Source organism: Acromyrmex echinatior, chromosome 3, assembly GCF_024713525.1.
Source record: "Acromyrmex echinatior isolate Ae372 chromosome 3, ASM2471352v2, whole genome shotgun sequence".
In the NCBI taxonomy this organism is placed as follows: domain Eukaryota; kingdom Metazoa; phylum Arthropoda; class Insecta; order Hymenoptera; family Formicidae; genus Acromyrmex; species Acromyrmex echinatior.
This window is the reverse complement of record NC_141854.1, coordinates 4957414-4980399: the sequence shown is the minus strand read 5'-3', so window position 1 is coordinate 4980399 and position 22986 is coordinate 4957414. Positions and strand designations below refer to the sequence as shown.

The window sequence follows — 22986 nt, the reverse complement described above, 5'->3', positions numbered from 1 at the left end:
TTACATCTTTTTCTTTTCATGAGGAAATAGATTTGTAATGTCTTTTCACGCAGAATAGATTTGTAAAATCTTTTTGCACAGAAATATTGTCAATGACAATTTATGTTTTGATTACGACTAAATTTAAATCTATAATGAGAGAGTAACGATGTAAATTATGATTACTTACCGACGTAAAGACCGGTATCAGTGTTTAGTTGTCTCAGTTGTCCCGGAGAAGATGCTGATACACCAGTACCACTATCTACCACGAGAGATGCCCATTGTTCATTTCTAGAAAAAGTCAATGTTATTCATTGCTCTATGACCCATTTCGAACATAAACATTTTTCTTTTCTCCGGTTTAATAAAAAGCGATTTACTTTGGAAAGAGGTGGACACAGATATTTTTTATTCGCTTTTGGCGAAATATAGAATGGTGCAGATTAATACATGAATGTTTATAAAAAATATTCTTCTTTCGTGAAATTTCATGGAAATAGTAGTACCATTTTAAATGGTAGCCTCAAGCTGCACAGCTATATAAAAAATTGGAAATAGAACAACATTTTCACACAATATCCTACTTGCATATATGGAAACTACATATTTCTTGACTAACAATTTTTTAACGAATTTATATTCATTTTTAAATTAAAATTGAATCGTCCTAGGTTTTGTCACGGCTTTTTTATTTTTAATTACTTTTTAACTAAATTTATAATGAAATTAAATCCCTCTAAATATACGCATTACATTTTGTAGTAACAAAATGTGAAAATAGTTATTTTCTCATATATTTAATAGAATATTATAACACATTTGTTAATATCTCCTCCCTTTATTGATCAATATGTTAATTAAATAAATATTATGAAAATAGGTGCGCAAGCGGAAGGGAGGGTTGAGTAATGAAGCGCATAAAGCGTTTATTCTCACCTAACGGCCCTGATACGATGCCACAGATCGTCATCCAATCGCGTGAGATTATATCGTAATACGGCTTCTCCGGAACCCAAATTATATGCGAGAGTAAGATAACCGTGATCCAGGCCGAGGGCGAGGAAGTCGTCGTTTTCATCCCTTTGTTCCTGAGGATCTGATTGGCGACCGCTCCATAGTAGCAAGCCGCTGCTGCTACTGGCGCGGAATCTCATATTGATGTCTACCCTATAACTGATTATCCTGCAAACATTGATAAGAATGTTTTAATAGGAGAATAGATAAAGAAATCGTGACGAGTGTGACGCATAATGTGAGAAATGATCAGTCTGGAGAGAAATAATTAAACTTTATAATATCAATTTTAATTATTAACGGCTATTCTATATTTTGATTTATTTTGTATATTATAATCAGGTCATATATTGATATTATTTGAATGATAACACAAGTAAGAGGCGCTGTACCTGGAACGAATAATTTGGTTGAAGTATCTGAAAATTTAGCAAGATACAGATCTGAAAGTGTTGTTGAACTATCAAAATAATTACGTAAGAATCTGAAATATGAGCAATGCTGCAGAAAGTTTTGATATTCTAGTAACTAATTGAATTTTACATAATTATTTTGATGTTTTCAACAAAATTATTTTCAGATCTGTATCTAAGTTTTTAGATGTTTCAGCAAAATCATTTTTTCCGAAAGTTTTATCAAAAGAATTGGACAACTACTATATGTAAGTTAAAAAGTTATCTAAATGAAATAAAGATTATTTTTGTCACTTGTCACTTACGCGCACGAACGTTCGATAAACTAACGCAGCGTTATTAAATCAGGTCAAGGAGCGATTGTGTAGTGCAATGTGTAACGCTGTTTACCGTCCCACTCGGCTTTCAAACGTCGACGACATGTCGCTTTGACATTTACCGAACTTTTGCGTGCTGCTGATTATTTCACACTTGCGTAAATAAAATATCAATAAATACGAATCAACAGGATTTTTAAATTACGAAAACGGATCGTTAACACATTTCATCACGAGGGTAGAAAATGTGTCAGTTGATGAGTACGTTCATGTAGAAGAGATCGTCGCATATCATAATTTTAAACGTGATAGCGAAAATCACAAAAATAAGAAAAAACCTATTTTTTTCAACATTCATTTGAGATTCAGGAAAATTTCAGGAAAATAAATGATTGTAATATAATTATAAAATTTTCAATTTTATAATATAATATATATTAAAGTACTCGGAGTAACAAGGTTATCAGAATTTCTTGTTATTGAAGTTTGCCATTTATTATTTTTGTATAGATCACCTTTTCATTGTATCGGCGTCGTTATAATGTAGGTAGCTTTCACTGCCGGTGAAGCTGGGCACAGCCCTCTCGTATCTCACGGACGTAACGGCGTTGTTGCTGGTTCTCGCCGGTGGCGGAACCAGCGGCGTATAATCATCCGGTGCAGGACAAGGGTGCGGTACTCCTGGACGGCATCGGCAGGTAAATCGCTCGCGAAGAGGCCGACATTCCGCATCGCCGCACGGTCTAGCCTCGCATGCGTGCCCACAATTTCCTACGTTCACTCCACCTAACGCTTCAGCTAGGATACCCACCTACGATGAAAATCATAATAGTTACAAACAACAATACTATAAATCAATAATATAAATGAAAATAAAAAGTGGTCGATCAAAATAATATGACGAAAAGCGAGTTTGCTGCTTGTATTTGCTGCATTGATTGAAATGTTTCTGTTAAAAAAATATTTAATCTTCACACAAAATTTTAAAAACTTTTAATTGCTTCTCTTATTAATCTCTCGTATACAAATTATTAGAGATTAAAAATTCAGAGTCGTGTGTTTTGACGAATTTTTAATCAGTTTTTTTCATATTAAAGGTATTTTGATCTCAATATTTCTAAAAGGAAGGAGCTTTTTGAGAGCCTTTTATGAATTTAGCTTTAAAGAGCTTAATTTAATTTTAAATGGGCTTTTTATTTTAATTTGACTCTTATAATAAATTATTATTATTATTATTATTATTATTATTATTATTATTATTTATTTGCTTGTCTTACTAGTAATTTCCTGACTTGTAATTATATTATGTGTTTGTTTACGTTACTTTATGTCTATTTCATTCTGATTTTTATAAAATTATCGTCCGATGCGACGATAGAGATTCAAATGATTCAAGTGGGAGTTTCAACATCTTATCTACCAGACCAGAATGGCTCAAACTCCAAGGCATTCCAACAGTAGCATTATCTACCACGCAATTTCAGAGCAGCCTGTATAATCCCAGTGTTCTTACCTCGCGATTATTCAGCACGATCGTCTGAATACAGCCGACGAAGCTGGCCGTAGTTTTCATCTTCGGCGAGTACATGTCGTAGGACGGCGCTCCGCCTAAATAGAGGTTCAGCGGCAAGGATAATTGCGTGAACGCTCCGGGCGCCAGGATTTCCTGGGCCGGATCGTCCTCAACTTCTAAGGATGCCAAACGCCCTGTCCTGGAGACCCGAACTTCGACCCATTCGCCAAGACGAATTGGATTTTCGCTTCTGAAACAACAACGCAGTGTATCACTGTGAAAGTGCAACATCATTAACTTTTGAAGGGCCGGGGGATATTTTGAAATCTGAAATTTCAGACAGAAAGAAGAAAGTTTCCTAATTAGTGGATACAAATGTGCATGTGTGAGTTATATGTTATGTGTTATAAAACTTACAAAATCCGATTTTTTAACTGGTGCCGACTTGTTTTTTGAATTATTTTGAATTTAGAAATGAATTAAAGTAACATATAATAAAACCTATAATAAAATGGCATTAAAAAAGCATAAAAATTAGTTTTTTTATTTTAATTAAAAATTATATAGAATAAAAAAACCCCTTTTTAAATATATTTTTGCTAATTATTTCCATTTTTGCTAATATTTGGAAGCTACGTGCTTTAAATGTGCTTTTAATACTTTTTTGATAAAAAACTATAATGCGTTTCGAATAAAAAGAGATAATTTCAATATTTTTCAGGATTAAAATTGTAAATGTCTCTTTATTTATTTATATATATTTCTTGTTTATTCATTTTTTTTGTTACTAGTATTTTTTGTTTTCTAGTAAATACGACATTAATTAATACGTATTTTATTTTCATCTTTCTTTATCTTTTGCATTATCAAAACTCTGAACAAAAAAATGAAGTATAGCAAGAGAGACGATATGATCCTTCTAACTTAGTGAAGTATGACATAAGATTCTTGAAGAATATTCGAGGTTGAAAAAAAGAGACGATATTACTTTTTTACGGATTTTTCGAACAATTTAATTTTTTAAAACGGATCTTCATACGAGATCAATTTTTGTCTTCTATTTATGCTCTCACAAAAAATCAATCTCCCTGCGATTTTACGTCAACTTTATAAGATATACATATGTATCTATCGTATTTTCACATTGCATCTCTTCCGCTGAAAATCCTAACGTTGAAAAACATTCTGCCTGGAGTAACTCTACTTTCCATGAAATGAAGCTCTCGCAAAAATACATTAGCACTAGAAAAACTAGAACGAGACTTGCACATTGAAAAATTGAAACTAACGGCACCTTTCGTCGCGGGACCTGTGCGAAGCAATTAACGCCGACCGCTCTCTTCTCTCTCGTTCACGTCTACAATTATAATCGACGTTAACTCGATATTGACGGACGCTCCATCGATTTGATTTTGCAACGACGACGCCCGGGAAGCCGCGCCAGCCAGTCAACCAGGCAGGCAGTCTGGAGTTTTCCTCGAAGCGTACAGAGGAACGAAAATTCGCGCACGTACCGCGGAAACTTTACGCTCGCAGCCACAAAGTCAGATCATTCAATTTGAATTTCGCAAGGTAAGTCGGCGCGTGTTCCGTAGACAATGGATTCTCCCTCGTAGACGGAGACCGGTACTTTCCTTTCCCCAAGAAGATTCGACAGAAGAAATTCTTGCATAATTAATGTCGAATTGTGACGAAAGGACAGACACAGGTAAAGAAGGGGAGGGAAGATTCGTGGGATTGTAAGCGGGAAATAAATTGCTAATTAATAAAGGAACGATGGAGTCGGAAATTTTCATATTGGACTTTTCGTCGGGCGTTATTATGATAAAAGATACGGCGCGCTTGGAACTTCGAGGTTCTCTTGTTATCTGCTTCTTTTTTCCAGACACGGAGTTAAATATCCTTGTTTAATGGCGCATGTAATAATGCACGTTTTTTTGCGTCCGAGTTTTCTAGTGGTCGCTTTTTATTTAGCAAAAAGAAAATGTATTTTTGCATGAGATTTATTATCTAACGAACTGAATTATAAATAGCATATAAATGTTTCTGCATGACTAGGAAATTGTTGTTAATAGAATATTACATTATAAAAATTATTCATATATGCATGTGTGTGTTATAAATTTATTCGTAACACGTAAAAATGATAAATTATATGGTATTTACAAAGAATATTTCTAATATTTAGCAATCTTTGATTCAAAAATCGATAATTTTTAAAATTAAAATATCGAGGCGTCAATAATTTCTATCTTTTTAAGTGATCTTTCTTCGCAGTTTAAGTTTTTCTTGTTTAATTTTACGAAAACTCTATTTTCGCTGACAGACTTACAATTTAAAACTGGAAGCTGCTAACATGTTGTTAAAATTTAATAAGATGTTGCTTAGTTGTTAAAATTTAATTTTGAGAACTTGTTCATTTAATTTTGAGGACTTGGACGTAATCTCTCCTGATGCTTTCACAAGAAAACCGATTAAAAATTCGTTAAATAATAAAGAATAAATTGTGTAATATGTACGCAATTATATATAATACACATATGATATATTATAAAATTTGTTTAGCACAAACATATGTTGCATATAATAAATTTAACACAGTATTTGCGTCGTTTTTGAATTATCGATTTGTCTAAAATTTTTACTCGATTGTGAAGTATAAAGGGATATTCCAATATTTAGATTTTATTCAATGGAATTGAAAGTAGTTTGATAGTCAAACTGTTAGAATGCGAATGCGAAGTATTTCACAAAATTCTTTTTCAGCAGAGAGAGAGAGAGAGAGAGAGAGAGAGAGAGAGAGAGAGAGAGAGAGAGAGAGTACATTCTGAATAATTTTATATTAATAATACAAACGGTTACACAATTACATTTGTAAAAACGATTTTATTTTTAATTTAAATTTTGATATAAAAATCTTTAGTAAGACATATATAAATAAAATACTGATTTTCTAAATAATGTTTCTTTATACGGAAAAAATATTTACAATAGGGATGACCAGGGCTGGTTGTCACAGTTTTTGATTAATGATTTTTAGAAAAAAATAGACATAAGATTTTGAAATATTATGTTGTAATATGTCCCTACATTTCTTAGGTATTAAAAAAATATTACTCTTGAATTATTATCATACAAATATTTATTTTTAAATAAAACTACAAAAATATGATAACATAATCAGCATTGCACGAAGGGTTGACACACGTTCCAGGTTTGGCATATATTTTGTGAATATAAAACATATAAAATATAGAGTTTTTATTTTAATGCTCTACATTTCAATAATAGTAATCATGAATTTAAGCAAATGGTTATTTTAATTATAAAATATATAATTTGTTTTCGTTACCATAGTTTCTATACTAAAAATGAAAAAACATATGTCTATATGAAATATTATATTCGTAAATATATTCTTTAAAAAACGTGTTAATCTAAATACTGAGAAAAATGTTTGGTTTGATTAATTGGAATTTTGGTTGAAAATGTATGAATCAAAATTTTTCTAGTTAAACCTAGAATTCTAATTGAAATAATTGGAATTTGTAGTGATATAATCAGAATCCTCTGATTCGTTCATTTTTAATCAAATATTTTTCTTAATGAAGAGATTAAAATTGGTTATCACTTATTTTAATCAATCTATTCTACATGGACAATTTTAATAAAAGAGATAGTATTTACAAACTTTGTTATAGTAATGATTAATTAACTACAGTAAAAATTATAAGACATATTTTTTACAAGAACAGGAAAATCGTGATTGATAATGCCAAAAATTAATAAGCAAAAAAAAAAATAGATAAAAACATTTATTTACCAACTTCATTTTCTTAAAAGTTATTGTAAGGCCGTGCAATATACAGTACTAAAATCTATAGTGCACGTTACATATACCATAGATTTTCAGTAATGGTGTATGTATATCAGAACACAACATAAGTAATATACACGACGCTTTTGGCATAAACCATTTTATTATACACCAATTTAATATTATATTAGCAATCTAGTAAAAAGAAGAGAATGCTATGCCATATATTTATTGAATTCTTAACTTTTTGACAATCAATCCTGATAAGATGACAATGCTATCAGTTTTACTACTTACTTTTGTTTTAAATGTATTCGCATTTCTATAACATAATATCTACAATTTTTTAATATTATAATCAAAGACTCTTTTTCAAAAGAAATTTCTTTAAGTTTAATATGTGAAGTTTTTTTACGTATATCATATTTTTAATTACGTTCAATAATAAAAAATATAATAATTTGATATTTAAATTATTAGAAACAGTTATTTAATTTTTGCAATAATTATCATAGATGTGTATATATATATATATATATATATTGTCAGCTTTAATTGACTTCACTTAATCATTTTATTTGTTCACTATTACGACAAATTAAATCCAATAATCCGATTAGTATTAGCGCTTATTAATGTTCCACTTATCGCAAAATATTTTTTAAAAATGTTAATCGATATTAAGAATATAATAGCCTGAATGTAATCATTCGTTAAATATTTCCGATGTTTATCCAAGAGAACAGTTACAGCTTTAGGACAATTTTATTTAATAATGATTTCATTAGTCGTTAATTAACAATAAATTAAATCAATTCAAATAATTAGCGTTAAAGGGCATTAAAAAAACTCTCTCTTCTTAAAACAGCAGGTAGCACAAAAAGTTCGGGCGTACGATATCGACACGCGTTTCAGTTTAGTTATCGGTTTAATTATCTGATGATGCATACGCAAACGATGCAATTAGTATCCTGTCGCCAACGCTACGTTACGCGGTGTGAATAACAGCGTCTATCGCGAAACGACCAGCTCCGAAGGTGGATTGTCACCTCGAGCTGTTCGATACGCCCGGCGGAACCGTTTGCTGAAACTTCGTCGAGGGCCATCGGCTTACCTCAAAGTGGCAGGTCCTGTTCCGAGGTCGAAGGTGAACTGCACGTGGCCCGAGGAGAGATAGAGAGCAATAAAGTCACCGGTGGCATCGCTGTGATGGCCGTTGTAGAGTATCACGCCGTCCAGCGCGGTCGGTTTTAACGTGACGGACAATTCCAGCCACGACAGCGACGTGTCCGCCAATCCCGGATAACGTAGGTAAGAGGATCCGTTGAAGGATGGAACCTGTGGGAATAAAACATCGTTGTGGTCTGAGATTGCATGGAAATGTCGTTACTGGGCAAATGCATTCTCGTTTTTGCCGCCCGCCCTTAATCGCCTGCCATTGAGGGAACTGGTGAACGCATCGTATTTGGTAGGTTCCATGCTTTTTAAACGATAGTAGGCAAGCATAAAAAATATAGGATGTCCTCTATGTTTGGCAAACTATATATTTTCGATTAATTTGCGTTTGATTTTTGATTATTGATAAATCAAGAGAGATCATCAATTGTTGCAAGTTTTCAGCATGAATATTTGCATTCTTTAATAAAATTAACAAATCGCTAAACTAAAATCTATTGAGAATTAAATTAAGTTTAAAAAGCATTGTTTACAATTAAAGAACAAATGATTTCTTTAATAGTTTTGTTCAAAAAATCAAGGATTAAAAAAATGATTCAGTATATTTGAAATCAATGTGGAATTATCAGAATAAAGAATTTCATTTCTTACATATAGAAGTGTAACAGATTTTTTAAAAATTAAATTTAAAATTAAATTCAAATTTGTTCAATAAATTTTAATTCAGAAAATAGAGAAAAGAATATAAAATGTAACAAACATACAGATAGAAAACAAAAGAATAGATAATTGTAAAAGATATTATAGATAGATATAATCTTTCCATCTTCATTATTAAATTTGGAAATGTGATGTTACTTGAGATTTCTTGTGATATAATGTTTCGAATGCAAAAAGCTAATATTATACATACTTGCGTGTGTATGTATACCTACTGTAAACGATAATATAAGTTTAAGGAGGAAATTGCAGTGATAATTCATACTTCCCGAGAACACGAGACTTTAACGTATTCGTAAGTATGGTATTCCAAAAGGGACTATTATATTGTAGCAAAACTATCTATAAACTAAATATGCATTGTAGAAAGAGAGAAGAAATACTTTAAAAAATAATTTATAAAAAGAATTTTAGTAAATTTGAAATAATTTTATTTTAATTTACTCTATATATATATCGTTTTATATTGAATAAATATTTACATAAATGAGAGAATTATAATAAGCATTTCTATTGAAACAAATGTCAATAGTATGAATAAATATACCATAATGTAGATATAATTAATTATTGTCGTATCAATTAATTTTCTATTACATTGATTTGTTCGATTAATTTGATGCGAGTTTTTTTTTTTTAATTAAATTATTCTTGTTACTCTATACTTGTAATTGTATTAATGAAAAATATTTTTAAAAAAAGTTTTTACAAATATTTGTGGGAGAAAGTCGTTTGTATTATCACGAAAGTATTTCTTTCCTTTTTTTGCTCTATTTGGAAACGTTTTTCTCGTATTACTTATTCCTTCATTCATAACAATTTTAAAATCGTAATAGATTTAAGTAATATATTTTTTGTTATTACAAACGTACATGTTCGCTCTTTCTCTCTCTCTTTCTCTCTCTCTCTCTCTTTCTTTCTCGCGCGCGCACGCACACGCACACCCACACATTTCTCTTGCGGCAATTATAATAACTCTTCTCGTCGTCAAGCATAAAGTAGAGAACAGCTGTTGTTATTTAATTTACGGCCAGTGCGGGATTTTGTGCTTTTCGTAAATCGGAATGCAAATACGCTGTATGTCACTGTCTCGGATAATCCTTAATATAGCTGCATTCACCAAGTGCCTTAAGAACAGTAAGAGGTCGAAACGCGCTGCTTCCGTCTTAATGAGTCTGGCTGATAATTGTTTGTTACGTCAGTTACCTCTCAAGATAAAATGCGAAATGCAAACGCTCGTGTAGGATCCTACGACGAATTATAGTATCTTGACATTTCGCAAAACTCAAATGGGAAACATCAATATGTATGTTATGACTTTTATAGTATTATATAATTTTATTTTCTCTTATTTTACCTTTTTTATTTTTAAATATATCATTAAATACATCATTGAGATTGAGCGATATATTTTCTCTTATTTTAAAATTTTACGTAATTTGATTTTTATATCCTTTATATCTTTTACTTGATTAATAAGAAATAAATCTATTAAAAATACGTTAAATCATATATCTATAAAGAAGAAAGAAAGCTGGATAACATGAATTTTTTTCCATGAGCTTAAATATTGAATTAAAATAACAAGTATAAAAGTTTGAGATGTCTGCTCTCTCTCTCTTCTTGATATACAAACATATTTAATTAGAAATATTTATAAATATACGAGTCGTACAAGATATATATAAAATATATTAGGTGTTGGAATTAATTCGTAGCGTTTTACAAGTGATGGGAAGTACTTTCATTAATGTATTTTTTAATGCTCATGTGAAATAAATAACATTCTTTCATTAAAAAACGCTACGAATTAATTCCAACACCTAATATATATGTGTGTGTGCGTGTATATATACACATATATCTTAAATATTATTTTTTAGAATAAATAAGAATTTATATTTTTTGAGATTACGAAAATATGTCTATTTATTCTCATCAAACTGAGAATTTTATTTGATTTTTAAAAGAAAGAGAGAGAGAGAGAGAGAGAGAGAAATAGTATTATTTTAAAATATACACATATAGTTTACTCTAAATTAATTACAATTTTATTATTGATTTCAAACATTCATTAAAACTTTACTTAATAAAAAAACTGTTTACTTTTCTATATTTATATCGAAAAAATATTATAACATCTGAATTATGAAATTATCCATTATATCATATAAATCACATTACGAATATCATTTCCTGTCTACCTTTCCATTTTGCTTGATACTTATTCGATTTCTTTGCTCGGGCGCTCAAAGATCTTTTAGTGTACTTTTCGTCGAGTCGTAGAGAAGGACGGTGAAAAATTCGAAAAATCAAAGGAACGAAAGTGCAAACGGTCCTTTCAAAGTACGGCACGAGAGCGGCGTAAATTAATTACGACAAAACGGAAGGAATCCTGACAGCGCTGTTAAGTTAGGCGGGGTATGCTCTCCTTTAAGATATTTCCACCTCCGCACGACGCCTATGTGCTCGTTGGCCTCCTTTTCCTTTTCCTGCTACGTAAAAGCTACGTCCCGGTGATAAGGAGTTCCCACGGGATAGCCAGGAGAGAAGTAACCTTGTATTATGCGAAAGACCAGCAACTCTCGTAAGATCCCTCGGGGAACACCCTTTCTCACCGCTTACGACATCGTCCTTCTGTTCGGCTTATGTCCTCCTGATGTTCATGGCAGTCTGCGGACTGTGGCGCGCAAAGACCGTTGATGGGTTCACGAATTTTTTACGAGTCGGTTTTGAACTTCGAAGTGTCCTGCTGCATTATCGAGTAGACATGGTTTCACACGTCGGCTATTACAAACGCCATTGAAACTAAACATTGTTTTATTATCGAATAATCGTTTGATCTTTGAAGATAATAAATACTTTGTTGATTGTATTAATTTTGTTGTTATGAAAAAATGCCTTTGCAGGGGCGATGAAGTATAAAATTTTTCGTTGAAGTGTATGGAGTTCCCGAGGATAGATTGAGAGAGAGAAGAGGAGGGTGAGAGGATAAATATATTTCCTCATACATATCTTTTTTATATGGCCAAAGTAGTCGTTCTAGTTTTTTTTAAATAAAATTATTAATGAATAATTCCTCCTCCATATTTAATTTATCGATCATTTCTCGATAAATGCACATACAGTGTTGCAATATGATTTACGTTTTTTCATTGTCGCTCGAAGATAACTTTTTATATGTCTTAAATAAGAAAATGGTCTTTCATTCGAACAAGTTGACGTAGGAATTGTTAAAAGAACGCGAATAAATTTTATGTATTCTGGTATAAGATTTCTGCTCTCGGAATTGTCACGTAAAAATTGTATTACATCCTTCAAGTAATGCAGTGCCTTTTTTCGCATGTTCGTAATTTCTAAATTATAATTTCTAATTTATAAATTTCTCCCCGATTAAATATCATGCAGATATGAAATTCAGTGCATGGAATTCCATACATTGAATCATTCAGTGTATGGAGTACTTCATACCAACCATACTGCCGCCATCCATGTGCCATTGCATTTATGCAGCATATTAATTTTATTAAACTCTTAATTATGTATTCGTATATTACTAATAAATATTTCAAATTTATTTCATAAAGAGAGAGAATATATATATCTATTTTTTAAGTAGAAATAAATAATGTGATAGCGCATCTATTTTTTATGCGATTTAAATATTATTTGGTTATAAATAATAATGTTGATAACATTTTTTATTCATGTAGTTATAATTCAAAGATTTTATGTTGTAGTTATAATCCAAAGATTTTATGCTTTTCAATAATACAATTAAAAATATAATCAACAGATTATATTTTATTAAGATAGGATCGGGTATTATGAGCACTGCAGATAATATGAGCACCCTTTATATATTTCTGTAACAGTTGGTACTAGTAGTGTCAATTATTATAAAAGATGCATTTGTCTTCGCAACATTCCAATATGCTGCGTTTGATCTAAATTAATATTTGTAATATTAATATTTGTTAATATTTGTAAGATAAACACTATTGAGGTATTCTAACTTCCTGAGACCATTATTGATTTATTAGACGGAAGTTTTTTGGATAGGTGTGCATGATCGTGTATTATGAGTATCTTCATTATTCCCTATCGTACACTGAAAAAGAGTTTGGGGTCAACCACTATGACAACTCAGTGTACATTTCTTGAGAAATATATTGCGATAGTATAGTAATAAAACAGACAATACAAACTAATAGTAGCAGGATTAGCAATATTCTAGCAATACATATAGTAGTACATAACAATACATTAACAATACTTGGCAATATTGCTAGCAATAGGTGGTAATACTCATTAAATATATGTAAATGTAACATTATTTTTTGGTTATATTAACTAAATATTTGATTGGCATTTGTTCTAATAAAATGTTTTATATATATATTGATAGATTTGTTGGTGTTTTATATATCTTAATATTGAAATTGATTATTTTAATGCAAATGTTGAAATGGTGGCGGGTGCTTTTATTATCCGCCCAGTGCTCATATTATCCTCTGAGGCTAATATGAGCATCGATAATATGAGCACAGGACATTTTTTGTAAGAAATTATGCAGAAACGTATATATATATATATATATATATATATATATATATATATATATATAGTACAAATATACAAAATCGTATATATTAATATTATTTTTTTATAAGATGTTATTAAATTTATTTCTCAATAAAATAAAATAATACACATCACTTTATACATTTTATTATTGAGATACAAACTTAATTAACGGAAATATCGTAAAAGAGTAATAAATAAAGATATAAAAATATAAGTAACTATACAGCTACGAAGTTTAAAAAAAACCAACAGTATAATATTTTATAATATTTTTATTTGGTGCATTTTTTAATATAGAAAGAGTCATTCCTTTATATATTTCTTTTTAACGAACACAATTTTTGCGTAACGTATCCTTCTCTTGGGCATGTAATTTCTGGGAAAGCTTTTTATGGTCCTTCGTTTTAGTGTAGAAACCACTTTGTCCAAATTGCATATGAATAGAAAGAAGGTTATAATCTTAAAAATTGGAACTATGAATTCAAAATTGCCTAAATGCTATGTGTATTGATGGATCATACTTTTTTCAAACATTAAGTGTACAAAAATTCAAAATAAAATTATATAATGAAAACATTATATTAAATTTTTTTAATATTTCATATTTGTTTAAGCAATAAATAAATTTATAAAAATTTTATATTCTATTCGTTTATCTCAATTTATAAAATTTAATAGCAGAACTTAGCGTAATTTTTTTATGTTTCGATAAAGAAACTCGTCAGTTATTTATTTACGCTGGAAGGAGTATTATCTTTCTCGTTTCACGTAAACGATCCAATAAAGCGTGTCATGCGCATTTCTTACGATAAAATGCCGTTTGAATTGCTTAATTTTATCTTGACATTAGCGTTTTATTTCGGCATCCGGTGGCATCTTTCGGCGGATGTTGCAAAAATGGTCGTCGCCGTAAATTACGACAATATTCCGGCGACATTTGGTTATTGCGGCTATATCTCTTCCGCTTGTACGTTAATGGAATTAAACTCGGGAACGGTCGGGCGAGACCAAAGTTCGAGAACGAGTTTCGAGTTTGAAGTGATACTCGTTAACTCGAGCCCTTTATGGTCGTTTCTCGAGCTAGTTTATGTTCTGATTTCGAGATCGGAAACGCGGTAATCCTGCGAAGGGATACATCTCTCTACCGGCTTGCAGTTCCTGCACGCAAAACGTTTGTATTGTATACAATACAAAGAATAGCTTTTAAAATGCTGCTGCTAATTTAAAACATTAATAATAATCATTTCGTATCCATGAATAATTTTAATTAAGTACATTAAAAAAAATTATATTTTTATCACTTTTTAAATAACTGTTGAAGCAATTTTCACAATTTGTAAAGCATATGTCTTTTAAATTAGAAAAATAATAAGGCTCGATAAATCAAAATAAGTAAAGAGGAAAAAGGGCTACGAGCCTAAAACATAAATTGACAAACTGTATAAATAGTTAAAAAAATTGAAATAAAACTATGTCATAAAATTAAAAACGTAAAATATAATTTGACAATAAGAAGGTGAACAAACGTTTCGATCCTAGTTGGATCATTTTCAATGTGATAAATAAATTAGTGTGACAAATAAATTAACAACGGTAATTAACAATAGAGTTATAACGTAGATATGTCTTTTACATTTGCTGAGGACAGTCTGGTTGATTCCTCAGGAAATTAATCTTAACACAGCTATCACTGATATTGAAGATAAAGTAGTGAGCCGTTACTGACGCATGTGAATGAATCTTTATAACTTGGCACTTGGTGTCATTCCGCTTCGTGTCGGAAGTAATATCGGTTGAACGCCGATACCAATTTCATCATATCGGAGTGAATATATCCCTCTGCTTTCCGCCATTGCCATAATCGATATCGTATATATAACCGCGCATAATCCGCGAGAAACCGTGCACACGCGCGGGCGAACCGCATACGGTGACTTCCGGCAAATGTGGCGACGTTCGCTCGATTAAGCCAACTGATATAAATCGCGAGGATTTCAATAAACATTATTCGGTCTAAAGTATTTTTATGTATGTATTATATATGTATATGTGCACACATGTATATTGGTGCGCGAATTATACCTTTCTATTCGTTTAAACCGCCTCATTAGCGGCGCGGATGTTAATTACTCGTAGCTGCCCGCTTATTGCGCGGATAAACGCGTCATTTGCGAAGTGAGTGGACGCGATCGATTCTCGCATGTCGCGTCGCATTTTGCGACAATACATTAACGCAGCGGAATAATGCATATCCTAGGGCGGCTTTTTAAACGGAATAGAGTGGCCACAGTATTTCATGCGAAAATAATGAGACGACCTTTGAATAAAATATAATAATACAAACTATTTTAATGTCATGAACCGTCGCATTGTTGTAAATTTTTTATATTAGAAATTTCCTGTAAATTCAAATCTCATAAATTTTTCCAAACAGTTTAAAATTATAAATATACGTAAATCTTTTTTATGAGTGTAAAAAGTAGAGACTGGCAATCAGTCACTGCTGCGATAAAATTTCGGTGCTTAATAGACTGTTAGCATCTAACTTTAACAACCTAAAAAACTAAAGCCCATTTACTTAAATCCCTTTACAATTTTAATATACTCAATTCTTCCCTATCTCTCCTTTCGAATAAGCTATGACTCATCTCATTTACCATTTCAGTTCTTGTGATATTCTTGTCAAAAAAGAACTGCTAAGAAATTATGAAAGAATTAAATGCACTTTTTTCGTTCACGATAGATATGAATTTAATCTAGAAAGAGACAATTTAAACTGGAAAGAGACAACTGATGCTTAAGTCAAGCTTATTCGATTCGTACTCTTCGATCGATGTAATCGGATCTTAGATTAAAGTAAGCTGCGTATAATCCATTAAATCTCGTAACGTGATGGCATAACAACGTCATGTCTGATATGATGTAAACACGTTCGTTGTCTCTGTATCTGCAAATATAGATACAATTCCCAGTACAAGGAAGCGATCCAAGTTGTATATTGCAGCTCTTATGAGTTTTGAAACATGTTCTTTGAAAAACATTTTTTTAATTAAAGTTATATTAAGATGCTTTTGACTAATCGCGTAGATATAAAAATTTTTAGATTCGATTTCTGTCCACGAATTTAATTGTTACATGATATGATTGATGTATGAATTCCTAAGTAGAGAGAAATTTGTGTATCATTAAATTTTATACAATATATGCCAGATTGTATGTGTATGTGTATATGGACAGAAATATCATGATGTTATAGTAAAACGAATAAGTTAAAAAATACATGACATTATCGTAATATTTTGTTACAAATTATGTTTAGATTTATTGAATGATACAATTCATAGTTTGTTTTCAAACGGCTCCAATTAGAAATACATTTTTGGAAATATCTAATAAATGCTCGTTTTTCGAAAGAATAATTTTTAATCGTATTTTCAATCTTCTATCAATTTATACAGCACTTTATTATGTAGTAAAAGTCAGTTTTAAGAAAAATTAGCATTATCGTATGCAAGAAATATATGCATTAAATAAATCCGAAAACATGAAACGTGTCAGATGAAAACGTCTCTAAATCCTCCAACGGAAATACAGTGCAGTGAATGTATTATTAACATGCGAACAGCGTCTTGCGATATTCGTTCGAGGTACCCGAAAATTGCTAAAACTTAAATTAAGACCACAAACGTCTATATTCACGTCAATAACAAGTTTAAGAGTGAATCATATAGTAATTTGCATTTGCTTTCTATTTGCAAGAAAGAAAGAATGAATTTTATAATTGTCTTATCTGTTTCCTTTTCTGGTTTCTCTTTAAATCATATTTGTTTTCTTATCCGTCTTATCTATAATCAGTTCTATAATAATCACATTTTTTAATTAAGATTTTTATCTATAATATATGTTTAATAATATGCGTTATGCTAAATAATAAGATGTAAATGCTTCATATAAGACAAATTATTACATAAATAAAATTCGAGCAATTAAAATTAAAATTTTAATAGTGTATTTAGTATATATTGTCTACAGAAATATAAAAATTATCAAAATAAACAATAAGAATCTTATTGGACCGTTATACATGTGAATACACAAGCAATAAGAAATAAAACTCACAACGGTCGAAACTGGATCTTTAGTACTGGATCTTTAGTTAAATAATTTAAGAGAGATGTGAATTAAAATAAATTAAAAATAAAGCACAATACAATTTATCAATTATTCGTAATGAACTAAATAAACCAACCGTTTTCATGCTTTTAGCAAGGGATTTTTTAATAATTTCATTTGATTATGCTAAATTGTAGCGTAATATGGAAGAAATACTTTGGAGCTTTGTATTACCAGTAGATTTCGTAACACCATTTTTATTCGTAAGTTTGGTGATTGTTCGCGCTTATAATTCCTTCGAAATTGATTTGGTTACCTGTAGATCCACTCGGGTTTCGCAGAGATCGCCTGTGTAGCCGAGCGGGCAGAGACAGACAGCCGTGTCGCCTCCAGTTGTCAGACATTTTCCACCGTGGGAACACGGCACCTTACTGCACCTGTCGGCCGTGCACTCCTCTGGAACGACAATAAATCAGGCGATTTAATAAAAGTTCCGGCGGAGTGCGAAATCAAGAGTTACACGAGTGAAAATCGGATCGAGGCCGACTCGATTCGACTCGACTCGACTGCGCGCGAGATAAAACCAATAAAATCACTTGCGCCTCGACAGGCCGTCGCGTCCGATTTATCGAAGTGGAGAAGTATCAATCTCTTCCGCCTCATCGTATTTTCGACGATATCATTTAACGTGCACGAGCATTGACGAGGAAATTTTTTTGCGCGCGTCCACGCGACGTCGACGATGATATAACACTCGATGTTGGGCTTTACGACGTGATGGGAGAATCGGCCGGAAATACACGATTCTCCGTCCCCGTTGTGAGATATATGTATATTTAACGTTATGTTTTTTATATCACTAATTTTGATTGATATTTCCGTAAAATTTCGTATTTGTGCTATTATTGCAAAACAAATTATTGCTTATAATTCGAGTTCTTTAAGTATTGTTACATAGCAAAAGACTTAAATTAAATTAGAAAAAGAAGCTATTAATTCTCCGATTCCAGTCTTTCAATCAGCAAATTTATTAAATAATAATTAATTGATTATTGTCTCAAATTAATTATTCGTCTCATTCATAATTTTAATAATGGCAAAGAAAACAATAAATTTTTAAATTATTAACAACTTAAAGATTGTTTTTAATCTATTAAGTTTAATATCTATTAATTAATGAATAGAATATATTTTCTATAAAATATAAATAAATAAAAAACACAAATTTTTGCTTTGGTTTTTATTTATTTAAGCTCATTTTAAACGATTTATAATTCGGAACCAAATTCAAGATAAAATTCTACTTCTAATTTTGTGTATGTGTGTACATGTGTGCGTGTATGCGTGTGCATGTGTGCGTGTGTGTAATACATATATTCTAAATATGAATGTATAATCTGGTATATATTGTATATATATATATATATGTGAATTTTACCTCTCTCTCTCTCTCTCTCTCTCTCTTTCAAATGTTTTTTTATTTTACTCGATACGCAAAATTATAAATAGAATTCTCTTCCGAATTTGATTGGAATTATAAATTGTCTAAAGTTTTATCTCTATATAGTTTTATCTATACAAAAAAATATATTCTATTCACTGTAAAGAAATGGAAAAAGTCATATGAACGTGAATCCAGAAATGTTTCTTTTTCGAATTATAAACATTTTTTATTTATAACAGACTTTATTAAAAACAATTTATTTAAAAAATTGCTGGAAATGATTTCCTTCCGCATCAATACGTCTCTTGCATTGATGTCTCGTGGATTATTTTTTTATTCACCTTCCGTTCACGGATTTTTATTTATAGGAACATCTTAAGATCTTTGTTTATGTGGAGCTACACATGGTTTCATTGCATGGTCGATTAATGATCGACGAGTTCCGAGTTTGATCACATTTCTTACCCTACATGTTGCTATATACATATGATTAGCTTTAAGAAGTGATACTTTCTGTACCACTTGTTAAGAAGTTGGAATTTATTATTGATTAAGGAATGAGAATTCCTGGTTATACTATGCATATTAAGTGTTATATAAGTTGTTATCTGCAGATTGTTGATGTGAAGTATGTTGTCTGAATATATTATACATAAAAATATTTATAATATGGAAATTAAATATTTCCGGACTCATGTTTAACAGTTACATATCCTATTGTTAAAGTTTGACGACATATTTTTGAAACACACACCCTGTATATTTTCAATTATATAAAATAAATTATTTTATTTTTTTTGCGTTTCTTATAATTGTTTATTTTAATTATTTATCATATTTAAATAATTTTTTTACATTTATTTGTTATTGATTTTAAACAGAAAAAGAAGTTACGTAAACTGGAATATAAAGATCAACAGTGGACTAAAATCATTCTCATAAAGATAAAGATCCGAATCGGAACGCACCCGAGAAAAGATTGAACCAGTGTCGATCTCGTGATAATGAATGACCCGGACGATTTTTACTTTCTGCAGGTTATTCGTTCCCGCGAGTGCCAGAATGTTCGAATCCTGGCCGAAGTTTTCCAATCTAAACGGTGTTATCTTTTCATGGGTCTTCCCATACGGCAAACGTAGACCCAATCAGAAAGTAACGCAGAACTTTCGATTTAACTCGTTTCATCTATCTCATGCGAGATATATTGTAACAAATCGATAGTTATAGATCGAAAATAATAAAGTATAATAATTATGAAATAATGTTTATGTCATGAATTGATGTTATTAAAAAATTGGACGTCATTTCCCATGTATTAAATTATAGGATGTTAATATTTTCCACATTTTCCAATTTATATAAGAAATGATGAATTTGTTTTTGGAATAATTTTTCAATTTTTATACAGTTTTATGCAATAACAGTTTCCAATATCATTTTGTCTAATATTTTTCTTATTATGTCTCAAAACATAATAAAATTACCATAAAAATAATAATAAATTATAAGCACATCTTTTATAAATACATGTAACATGCTTGAATTAAATCTATATGAATTATGTACAATGTTTATGCGCATTAACATATAAATTATAAATAAAAATAGGTTTCAATTTGGCAATTAGTATTTTGCAAATTTGCGTAATAATGCCTCGATTAATATCGATTAATCTTTGATAATTAATACTACACATTGAAGATCGTATTCCATGCGTGCGATATATTTGATTAACCGTATATAACCGATTATGCTCGCGGATGCGTTTCATCCGATTTTAATGTACTACACCTGTACGGTATTGTGTGCATTATATACGAACGGAAATACTAAATTCTGTTTCAAGGAAGGGGAAATCTATAACACTTAGCAATATATATAGTTTTTATACGGATACATGAAATATTTTATATAAACATTATAAGATTAAATGAGGTTATTCATGCAAAATATAAAATGCACTTTTATTTTATTTCTCTATTTTAAATAATAAATGCTTTTTCTTGTATCTTGTGGATAAGAGCATTTGCGCTTCATTATTATTTTTATTATCATAATAGTGTTTACCGACATTAGTATCATATGTGTCGCGTGATTGATAGTTTGGATATGTCCAACTGCATATGATATACCTATCTAAATTATGTTCTGCACATATTATGAACAATGACACGCTCGATATTACAAAATAGAGATAACATTTGGTTGGCTGCGTCGTGATATAAATACCCAGGCAGATGCCCATTATTCAGAGGTAATTAATGCGACATACAAAGCAGCTGTTGCATAGTCGTACCTACACGACTTCCCCTAAATGTTGACAATTAATTACCGACACTCGGGTAATGATAACGATAATTACTCGCGATAATCATGGTCTTGGCTGACACAGTGATTTCTGCTTCGCTCTTCATTGACAAAAGAAGTTATCTTACAATTGCAGTATCTCCGATGTAATTAAATAGAGCATGTCTATTACTCGGACATCGCACTTTCGGATTTTTTTTTGACAAAAATTTGATAATCTATAACTCTATAAAAATAGAAACTATGTCGACTAAACTATGTAGAGGTAGTTCAATTTGTTCAAGAATCATTTTTTATTGAGGATAAAAACGATATAACAAATATATAGAACATACAATTGTCTGAATCTAATTTATTATCTTTAAGTTGAAGATATTGAAAAAAATCAAATATTTGAGAAAAGCCAATTTCAACTTTATGTAAATGAAACAATAATAATTTTAAGATTAGAAACGGAAGAGAGAGAGAGAGAGATCGTTTATAATAGTTTATATGAATAAATAAAAAAATCATAATTTTTATTTTATTTTTTATATTATTGTATTTTTTTATAACACACACACACACACACACACACACACACAGATATATATACATGTATTTTTTAAATATCAAAGAAACATAAAAATATACTATTTTTATTCCCCTTTAAAACTGTTGTTAGCTAAAAGTATACTAAAGTTGAATGACTCTGTACTTACAAAGTAGATTTGACTAAAATATCATTTTAAAGACCGTGATATAAATAACAATTATGAAATAAAGGCTAAGCGGTTTAATTTGTGTTTATTACTATTCTAGTTCTTATTACATTTCAAGACTGAAAATAATTTCGGCGCGCAATTTACAGAATTAGAATTGTGGTAGGTACAATATTTACGGAATTGTTTTTAGCATTATGATTCAGCTTGACCGCTTTTATTTCTTAATCAAATTTTATATTTTAATTTATATTTAATGAATTTAAACTATATTTAATATTTCAACTTATATTTCATGAATTATGTTTCACTATTTATTTTTGTTAGCTCATTCTTTTTACTGCTTTTTTAGTTAACTTGTTATACTCCGTTCTATTTTATCGCATTTGTAAATTTTTATTATCATGTAAGAAATTGAACTTAGAGCATTTAAATTTAGACTAGACATTTATATGATGTTGTTTTGGACTTGGTACAAAACATAGTCTACCGTAAAAAATGTATGTCGTTCAAAATGAAATTCTAACATCAATATGACGAGTACGCTATTTAACCGTCATGTATTGAATCCATTTTAATTGAATACATAATCATCTTTGTAGAGTGAAAAAGCCTGTTCATGCATTTCTCATAAACAGTTGACATAAGCAAACTCATAACTCATATAACAGTGCAACGCGAATTTCCTTCTAATAAATTATCACTAGTTGTAAAAAAGAGAATACGACATTTAATATGAGACTGGTACATCATTTATTATCGTGCAAACAACGAAATAATAAAAGACGACTTGCGCGCCCGTGTGTAGAGATTTATTATTATTATTTATTCTCCGTCGCGCGACAGCTGCAAAGTTGACGTAGGACCAGAGTTAAAATATTT

The 22986-nt window shown here is 30.4% G+C and overlaps 1 protein-coding gene across 5 annotated transcripts in view; it reads right to left on the bottom strand.

Moving 5' to 3' along the window:
* Positions 1-22986, bottom strand: part of LOC105143007 (EGF like, fibronectin type III and laminin G domains protein pikachurin) — a 143567-nt gene that overhangs the window by 10251 nt on the left and 110330 nt on the right. For all 5 annotated transcript variants that reach the window (XR_845641.2, XM_011050975.2, XM_011050976.2 and 2 more), the window contains 6 exons: positions 17969-18108; positions 8171-8394; positions 3240-3489; positions 2242-2537; positions 919-1164; positions 170-273 (listed from right to left, as the gene is read on the bottom strand). Coding sequence is in view for 4 of the 5 variants with exons in the window: in XM_011050975.2 (XP_011049277.1) it covers positions 170-273; positions 919-1164; positions 2242-2537; positions 3240-3489; positions 8171-8394; positions 17969-18108 (1260 nt within the window). In the remaining variant the exon portion in view is untranslated. The remainder of the gene's footprint in view (positions 1-169; positions 274-918; positions 1165-2241; positions 2538-3239; positions 3490-8170; positions 8395-17968; positions 18109-22986) is intronic.